General features: G+C 44.1%; 1 protein-coding gene across 3 annotated transcripts in view; it reads right to left on the bottom strand.

Annotated features, from left to right (window-relative positions):
- Positions 1 to 8483: 8483 nt before the first annotated feature.
- Positions 8484 to 10000, bottom strand: part of LOC119577220 — a 9052-nt gene continuing 7535 nt past the window's right edge. For all 3 annotated transcript variants that reach the window (XM_037924961.1, XM_037924962.1, XM_037924963.1), the window contains exons 2-3: positions 9077 to 10000; positions 8484 to 8791 (exon numbers count right to left, since the gene is read on the bottom strand). The exon at positions 9077 to 10000 is cut by the window's right edge and continues 174 nt beyond it. In XM_037924961.1, coding sequence (XP_037780889.1) covers positions 8499 to 8791; positions 9077 to 10000 — 1217 coding nt within the window. In that variant the 3' untranslated portion in view covers positions 8484 to 8498. The remainder of the gene's footprint in view (positions 8792 to 9076) is intronic.

Here is a 10000-nt window from a genome sequence, read left to right as displayed (position 1 = left end):
GTGAGGTCCCAATGATCTGGTGAGCCAGAGGGCTACCCATACTGGAGGGGTGAGGGATGAAACAAAATGGCTTCCTGGTGCACCAAGACCTATGAGAGGGATGGTGCAACCACCCCTGGTTCATTCCATCTTGGACCAGGGAGAGCTCTCCCACGTGTGTTTGCCGTGCGTGGCGTCCTAGAGGTTGAAATATGGCTAGGGTCAAGCAGGCACTGCTCAGTCAATAGCGCATAGGTCCCGTGACTGCCATCAGTGCTGTAATAGTGGCTGCGTATATTTCCTCACCACCCCTGTGGCTGGTGAGATTTTGAGCCCCATTTATATCTTCCCTCATTGGACTCCATGGTGGGTGGGGGGGTGAGGAAATGAAGAATTCCAATTTGTATTCCTACAAATTTACAAAGATCTATCTCTCTCTCGACTTACGCAGTCCCCTGGCCATTCCCTCTGGAACATCATATGTTGTCACTCTGGAATCTTTCCAGCTTCCAAAGGGCAAGAATGGGAATCGTCATGGTTCCAGGCTCCCAAACAAGGTAATGAGGAGAAAAGTCCTCCTCAATCCATTAAGGAAAATCTACTTGGTAACTATGAAAGAATCTCATGATAGTAAGTACCTATAGTGAACGACCAGTGATGGTGTATCAGTCATGGATCTTGATAATTTTGAAGTACATTAGAAAATAGTTGAGGTGTGTCAACGTGATCTTCGCACCACCCGACAGTGAGATGGTAGCCTGAGAGTTGAGGTTTCGTCACCAGACGAGAGTGACCGTCTGCGTGCGATATGCGACATTCCTGGGGCTCAAGTTTAATGTTCTCATTTCACAAAACAGCTCACTCAGTGTAGGGGAATTGTCTTTTCCCGAGACCTGATAAGGTATTATGAGGTGAAACTGTTAAGAGAAAATTAGAAGAAAGCTGATGTTTTGGAACAGTCGACACGAGCTCTCCTTCTAACTTTTGAAACCTTAAGCCTTCCAGAATCCAGTTTAAGTTGGCTTGGTACCACCTCAAGGTGAAGCCATATGTGCCCAACCCTATGCGGTGCTTCCACTGCCAGGGTTATGGGCATGGAGCTAACTCTTGCCGTTTTAAAGAAAATGGACAACCAAGAGGTTGTGTAGAGTGTGGTACAACACATGTCGTATCAAGGGGATGACTACTGTCCAGATCCAATATGCTGTTACCACTGCAAGAAAACCTATGAGCGTTCTTCGAAGCAATGTAAAGGTACCAAGTTTGAAAAGAAGTATTGTACTAAGGAGCAAGAATAGTTTTCCAGAGGCAAAGCAAACGTGCACGGTGCTTGTTTGCCACAGCAGTAGGTCCTTTGCTTCAGGTCTAGCCCATCCTCCTTCCCGCCATCCTCCTTCCCGCCATCCCTTGCCCTCCGGTGCTTCTTGCACCACACACTGCCACTTCCTTTAGACTTCAGTCCCCAATTGCTGAAACTGCCTCTGTTGAGGGGTCTATTGAGGAGACTCCTCCTCCTAAAGTAAGGTCTTTCGAGCCATCAGTTAAGGCTCCAGAGGCCTCAACGGTGACGCTCCCGCTGCCACATCCAGGGGCCTCTGCTGCTAGGCAGAATGCCCCTGAAGCAAAGGCTCAGGTACACCCTTTGCCCAGACAAAGGAATCCTTAGCCTGTTCAAAAGATGCCTGTGGAAACTAGTTCCACAGGTAAGCAACCCTTTAAAAGGTACTCCAAGAACCTGGAAAGGGACAGCCTAATAGTGTGGCGCAAATCTTGACCACAGGTGCTGCCAAACACCTTATAAAGAGGTAGGGGCCTCAACGGTGACAGCTCCAGCTGCCATCACATCACAGGGGCCTCCACTGCTAGACAGAATGCTCCTTTAACAAAGGCTCAGGTCCGTCCTTTGCCCAGGCAAAGAAATCCTGAGCCACAGGTGCTGCCAAACACCTTATGAAGAGGTAATCTGAAGAACTGGATACCCTAATCAAATGGAACTGTTCAGGGAATTCATGCAAAATGGGAAGAACTGCAACATCTGATAGCTTCATGTAACCCAGTTTGTGTATCCCTGCAAGAGATTATGACCAGGAAAAATCCTCCCATTTCACTGAGAAGATTCTACGTTCAAGCCCATTATGGGACCTTTAATAATGGAGCTCATGGAGAAGTAGCAGTATTTCAGGATATTCCCTTCCAGGCCATCCACCTGCAGACAACACTGCAATAGAAGGCTGTGAGAATAGCTTGACACGACCTTACCTGTTGCATCCATCCTACCTGCCTCCACATAATCTCAACAATAGATGATTTTGGAAGATCTCGACTTGGGCAAGTTTCCACGTCCATCTTTCTATTCTTGGAGATTTTCAAGGCCGGCATATCTCGGGGAGACACTTATGTGAACCCTCGGAAGGCTTGAGTCCTGTTCTTAAGAGTAGATGCAAGTTTTACTGCACACTGACACTCCCAACACATTTTCCAAATTCAAGCTGGGACTTCTCATTAGGGCATACTTATCACAGTTGATTTTCACTTGGTCAGGTCATGGATCGACCACTTTCCATATTTTTAGAGTAGGTGAATGTATTCCAGCAATGGGGCACAGAAATTGGTTACTGAACATGCAGAACTGGAATCTTTTTAGATCAACTGTAGTATTGCAAGGATCTGTGAAATGATTTCCGTGTGTTCGAGGTGCTGTTAATCACTTCACATCACGAATTCCACCTTGCAGGCAGAAGCATCCATTCCCAAAAGTAGCGGGCAGTAACCGTCGACCTCCGGTGGTCTGGTGATGCCAACAGCTGTCAGGCAATAAAAAGCTGCTTAAAGGCGTTGCGAAGTGACGCCCAGCAATGCAACCTTGGATCCATTATAAAGGACCCGAGCCAAGGCACTGCGAGTGCTAAAGAAGGCTAACAGATGTCGTGGAGACATCAATGTCCTCGCCTGATTAACTCTGGGCCGCCCTTAGCATGGGTATGGGACCAAAGTGCATAAGATCGCTGGAAAGAGCACATCCATGTCACCCCTGTTCGAAGATAGATGGCATATATCCTCAGCAGAAGAAAAAGATTCTCCAGTCTTCAGGTTGAACAGGAACGAAACCCAGTGTCCTTCAGTAGGACTGCAGCAGAACTTCCGTATACAACTTTCCATTTTTGTGCAAGGAGATGGACTCTGCTTTGCAGCTCTGCTGTAAGACTGCCCCAGGATGTGACGATAGTCCATACCAAATGATATACCAATGATCCTATTGGATAGGTCCTGTTGGACCTATTCTATAGGATCTAAAGGGAGGGCACAGTGACATCCACTTCAGGTTGACATGGCTGCTAGAAAAAGAAAACGTGCTGACACTATATCAATATGGGTTTAGGAAATTGGATAGACCACAGATGTACTTGTGAGGATGGAAACTTATTTACAGTATTCCTTCGCACAGCGATGTCACATGTTAGAAGTCTTCTTTGACCTTGAAAACGCCTACAATACTACTTGGAAGAATGGCATACTCACGAAGCTGTACCTTCATACAAAGCTTCCTTACTAACAGGAAGTTTAGAGTTTGGGTGGGAAACAGGTTCTCTAATCTGGAAGATCAGCTGGAAGGGGTCCCACAAGGGAGTATCTTAAGTGTGACCCTGTTTGCCATAGCTATAAATGACATCATAAAGGTTGTTTCAAGTGCTGTCTCATGTAATCTGTTTGTGGATGACTTTACACTGTACTGCTCAGGAGGAAGCTTACAGGATGTGCAAGGAAACATGCAGACTGCAATAAATCAGGTTGTACAGTGGTCAACATACCAAATTTTCTCCAAGCAAGAAAATTTATGTGGTTATACATTTCCACAAATGAGGAAAGTTCCATCCATCCCTCTGCAATTTGTCCAAGTGGACGCTATCCAGTGTCTTGGAGTCTCACCTTGATGCCTTTTGTAACAAGTCTCTTCGCCGGATCATGGGGTACAGTTGGTGGGACCATGTGTCCAACCGGCGGTTACACCATGAGACTAGCATGGGACCTGTTACTTGCATAATCCGGGATCGCCAACTCAGGCTATATGGCCACATAGCTCGTCTCCCTGTAGACGACCCTGCCCATCAGGTTGTCTCTCTGCGAGACAACCCTGGGTGGGACGACCCAGGAGATCATGGCTTGGGCAGCTCGATGACACCTGTCGTGAGGAATTAGAGATGGGCCGTGGGCCTGCCTGGAGACTCGCCTCGAGGGATCCTCGTGGCTGGAAGCAAAGGGTGAATGCGGCCATGCGCCCCCGTCGGCGTTAGCCCCTTGATGATGATGATGATGATGACTACAAAGGATTCCGGGATCTACATCCAGATTGGTTTTCAACACACTTGAGGATAGCTGATCATATTGTAGGAGAATGAGTAATCTTGTGGAAGGTTTAAATATTAATTTAAATCTCACTAAGGTTCTGGCTGTTGGAATTCCCCAATTCCCCCCTTGGACTAATCAAGTCGAGCTGGATTTGGTCAGAATTGGGAAAAGGGAGAGATCCGAAGCAGAAGTCATAAAGAGATTTCTTCAGCACATTTCTAAGTACCAAGGATTAGATGCAATATATACAGATGGTTCAAAACCTGAGAATGGTGTGGGCTTTGCAGCAGTGAGCAGAAGGAATACTGCATTTGGCAGTCTTTCTCTAGCAGCCTCAATCTTCACTGCAGAGTTACATGCCATCCTTGCAGCAGTTAAGATGACTAGAGATCTTACAAACAAACCATTCCATTGTAATATATTGTGACTCTCATAGTGCCTTGCAAGCTTGCACTAATGCTAACACATAAAAAATGACTATATTGCGTGCCATGCATGTTGGTATCAGTGGGAATGAGCGAGGTGATTGGAAGGCCAAGGCAGCTGCCTCTCAGCCTTGTGATGCTCGTATTCCTCTCCCACACACTGACCTGAAACCCAGCATCAGGAGTTGTCTTCACAATAATTGGAAGGAACATTGGAGGCATACCTTTAGAAACAAACTGCGAGAGATTAGAGATGGCCTTGGCAGTTGAATGACCAGCATCCATCCCAACCGAAAAGTGGAAGTTGTATTAACAAGACTAAGAATCGGGCACACAAGACTGACTCATGGGCCAATGATGGCTAAAAGTAAAGCACTTTGTGAGGGATGTGACATAGAGGGTCTTATTAGTTTGCTTCGGGAGACTAATATTTTCAATAAAATTTAATTATGCATAATATTTATACAATAATTTCATACACTTAGGGCATAATATTTATGCTTTGATTTTTAATATATTTATTGTTATTTACAATATATTTATTGATAGATTTTTAAAGTTTTAAATATTTTAGCTGTTGACGTGGCAGATAATTTGATATAATCTATCAATTTGTATTTACCCGGGCTTGGGACCAGCACTGACTTGGGCTGGCTTGCCCACCCAGTGGCTAGGCTTCTCCCAATTTATTATTGAGAGGTCATTTGGCAGTACCACCCTTGCCTAACTGGATGTCCCTTCTAATCAACCGCGGTTCAGCGCACTACCACTTATGCCACGGCGATGACTTCCCCTACGACACCTGCATTTGATTTCTCAAGGCAATATGTCGTTTTCTCGCCGTTAGATCAGGCTCGAGCCAATAGTCGAGCGCAGGCATTTTTTACAACTGCCGCGGCGGGGAATTGAACTCGGGACCACGAGGGTCGGAGTCCAGTGCTCTATTCATTGGACTATCGCGAAAGTGTTATCATTACCATTACCATTATCATTTATATCATCATTATCATCATTATCACCATTATCATTATTACCATCGCCATAAACTTCATCATCATTATTACATACTGTAGGCATGTATGTATGCATGCATGTATATTGATATATACGAGTAGCAAGTAAAATTGTCCCTAACATATATAAGAAATATAATAATTATAATCTATAAGCTATAAACCGGTCCACAGGATTTTCTACTTAGACTAAATACTAATTGTGTGTGTGTGTGTGTGTGTGTGTGTGTGTGTGTGTGTGTGTGTGTGTGTGTGTGTGTGTTTTGTGTGTGTGTGTGTGCGTGTGTGCGTGCGTGTGTGCGTGCGTGTTGTGTGTGTGTGTGTGTGCGTGTGTGCGTGCGTGTGTGCGTGCGTGCGTGTGTGCGTGCGTGCGTGTGTGTGTGTTGTGGTGGTGCGTGTGTGTGCGTGCGTGTGTACCCTAATATATGAAAAGGGTGTATGTATGTGTACTTGTGTCACTTGGCCTATCCGTGCGTGCGTGTTGCGTGCGAATGTCAGTTATCGTAACGTTGCGGCCTTAAGTGGTGTGTTCCTAAAATAGGGAAAAGGGTAATGACATGCTTGTAACGCAACCCCTTATTTTTATTTGCAAATTACTAGTTCGCTAGTGTCAGTCTTGTGAGTTTTGCGTTTGTAACTGTTTTCCTCAATCAGCATAAAGCACAGTCAGCTAAGTGGTCCTTGCGAAAAATACGGGGAAAGTATTACGATGACACCCGGGTTGGTAGACGAATCCTCTTTATTGTACTTGTTTGCAGAATTTCATTTATTACTTGGTCAATGCTGCAGTACTGTGTGAAGTTTAGCCTCTTTGTAATTTATTCATATAGATAGACTACAAAGATATACTTTAAGGGAATAAAAAATCGTAATGTATATACTATGTATTGGGGGTGGAGATGGTGTGAATGTGTGTGTGTGTGTTGCATGTAGATGTGTGTTGTGTACTTGGAATGAAGTGGTGTGCAGTGGGTGTAGTGTTGCTGGTGTGGCCCTAGCTACATATATGATATATAGACATAAAATGACATTCATTTTCTCTCTGTGTATGCTATAATATCATAATATACATTTAATATATATATTTGTGTAGTTTTTGTATGTGGTTTGCTCTGTATATGTCCTCTGTTGGTCTGTCTATAGTTAGATTTTGTTGTGTTTGTTTGTACCACAAAGACGTAATTCAACTAGCGATTGCATAATTGACATTTGTTTGCCTCTGTGTCTATCCAACATCAAACCCCACATCGCTAACATTCAATGTTCTTAACATTTAGTCTTTAAAAGCATTCTTAGGTGACACACATAAAGGTGCTTCCAAGGAAAAAATCCTTTAATTTAAAAGTTGATATAAATGATAAAAGTTTAGGATGTCCTGTTGGCTGTAAGGAGTCCTTTGGGAAACTGTGAATTTTAACCAAGAAGTGGGTGGGGAGGGAAAAACTGATTCCGTGAACCATTCCGGCAGCAATGTCTTCCACATCTGGTCTGAAGAAGTGCAGACGATCAGGAGAATGTGGGGAAGCTGATCCACTCGTCGCTGGGTGGAGGAAGAACCATGAGGATTGGCCAGGTCATTGGAATTGAGGTGGCAGATCATTTTCCTGGTGATCCAGGTTTTGAATGTCTTGGCATTAGTTGCAGCCACAATGACATGGATAGGCTTAGCCTTTAGCGATACGAAGCAGTCAGTCATTTTATGAATGTAATTATAGCCTTTGTCAGCAGGCAGCGGGCTGCATGTATTGAGGTGTGCATGCTGTATTCATCTATGAGGAACAGAAAGTACCTTAGGGGAAATTTGGTGTGCCTGTGAATTTTGGTCCTCTAGCACTCAGTGATGAAGCAGCATCATTCATACATCTTTGTTAGAGCAAGCCATACAATTTTCCTGCAGGTGAAGCGGTGTTGACTGGATCCCTCAGTACCCGTGGTAGACATCAAAGAGATGGCAAAGGTCTCCCAGTGTGTCTCGAGTCCGAGTTTCGTGCTACAATGTCCTAGAGTTACTTCCTTCTGGTATGATGGTAGATGGCTAGGTCGTCAGTGAAGGTTACAGCAGCCATGGAGCTTATGGACAGGGTGTTAGTACTGTGGTTCAATGTGCTGTGAATTTAACATAGATTTGTTGTGAACTATATGATGTAGGCCTTTCTTCCTGAGGCGACTGTTGAGGAATCCTGGAGTGCAAAGTAAAGGTAAGAGAGTAATGGTTAAGCAGGAAGTACAAATGCTTTGCTTTTGTGCATGGGAGGGAGTGGTGCAGGATTCGAGGAACTCATAGCCAGACTTGTTGCAGTAGACCTGTTATAGTGGTAGCAACTTCGAGAGGGCCAAGGGTTCCCACTAGGAGGTAATAACCGTTATGCTGTTAGAAACCCCAGACTGGGGTTTTATGAAATTATTTGGGGCAAGCATTGAAAGTAGGAGTCACTGCAAGGGTCCAGGCGACTTGTTTACTGTGTCGGCATCACAGTGTGAGGAATTTTGCAGTGGAACTAAATGCTGCAACAAAACATCTGTAAAAGTTTAATGTATTGCTTTGTTAGTTTCGAGAACTGTGGCCCAATCTTAAGCAGGACCAATGCCCTCGGCGGTGAAAGAGTGGCTAAGGAAAAAGAGCAACGCAACCTGTTTCCTGTGGTCTATTGGAGAGGTCGTGAAGGTGGTATTTACATTCCCTCCTGTTACAGAGGACGAGGATACTGCTTATATAAGATGTGCACATGTTTGTCTATTCGCACACATGTATATTCGAATGTGTGTACATTATCTTCCACATACTAGTTAGAGTAAACATGAAAAATGAGTAAAGAAAAAGGAGCAGTAGTGAATACATACCGTGAGTGGTTTCCCGCCCAGAGAGGTTGTCGGGCATTGTTGAGTAGGCCACAAGCGTGTCCATCATGGGCTGTGTGTGAGAAATGTTGCGCCCTTTGTCGGGTACGTCAAGCATTCTATCCCTGAGTCCGGCGCTGCTAATAGCAAAGAGATCCCCTGTTGTATCAAGGCTCTCATTGTCATCAACTGCAAATGCGTGAACATGTTAGGTATTACTGTCTGTATACTTGTGTAATGTTTTCACTGAATATCTTAATGTGATTATATACTGTGTGAGTACAAGATTTTAATAAAAAAATATCCTGAAACACTTTCTGACTAAGATCTGATCTGAATAATTTTTTGTATTTTTCTTATTCATTGCTTCATAACCATACACACGTTCATCCACCCATGCACAAAGATTTTTTCAACATTTCACACACCAGCACCTATTAACGAACTGCTTAGATCCACTTCACCAAGCCTTACCTGCAAGTTTGAACATTTTTTTTCCAAGGCATGACACCATGAAGAATACTTTTGGCTTCAGTTGGAAAGAATCTATGTTGGAGAACGTTTTGAGAAAATCTTCTCTTTCAATAGTATTCTTGTCAGCGAGCTCCATGGACTTTTCATCCCCATGAGACATGAACCAGCAAGTGAAGGAACTGTAGAACCGATATTTAGGCTTCATCAACTCACTTTTCATGTTTTCGATTGTCTCTTTCTTTGGATCCAGTTCTTGGTGCGATACCATGCCTAGATGCTTGGAGACAGCTAACACTTTATTGATTTCTGCGATCGCTCCATCCCGGTTGCTGTGAACAGACAGTATGAGACAGAAGCCAAAAGGATACCACTCCACTGGGTAGCAACGCAGGCCCTGTATAATAGAAGCAAGTGTGTTCCCCTCTTCACAGGCTGAGTTTTCCTTACATTCCGCTATGAGACGCTCCAGTCTTTTTGTACTCACTCTGTTGATGGCATTTAGCATTTGCAAATGACGAACTATGAAGAAGAATAAGCATTCTTTCATCCCTATTGGTTTTAGGTCGACATAGAAACCAATAATCTCTATGGTATGCACACCTTCGACAAGATTCGTATCTTTTCTCAGAGCTGTCCAAATCTGAGCCACTCCTGTTGGCTTCAGTGAGTCACAGACCTTTTCTAGCACAAGGTCGGCTGAATTCAGCAGGAAGCGATAGTCTCGCTCCTCGTCCATCATTTCAAATTTGTCTTGAATAGAAGATACTTTCTCCAAATCAAGAAAAGAAGGGACAACATCCAAATATTTGCAAGAGGAGAAGAAACTCAGACATTCATAATCTGACTCTGAGATTGTTTTTTTAATCACAGTATGACGAGAAAACGCCTTTGCCTTATCCTCCAGATAACCATCTATTTTGGTGA

This window comes from Penaeus monodon, chromosome 9 (genome assembly GCF_015228065.2).
Source record: "Penaeus monodon isolate SGIC_2016 chromosome 9, NSTDA_Pmon_1, whole genome shotgun sequence".
NCBI lineage: Eukaryota > Metazoa > Arthropoda > Malacostraca > Decapoda > Penaeidae > Penaeus > Penaeus monodon.
The sequence above is the reverse complement of the archived record's forward strand: the minus strand, read 5'-3'. Positions and strand labels throughout refer to the sequence as shown.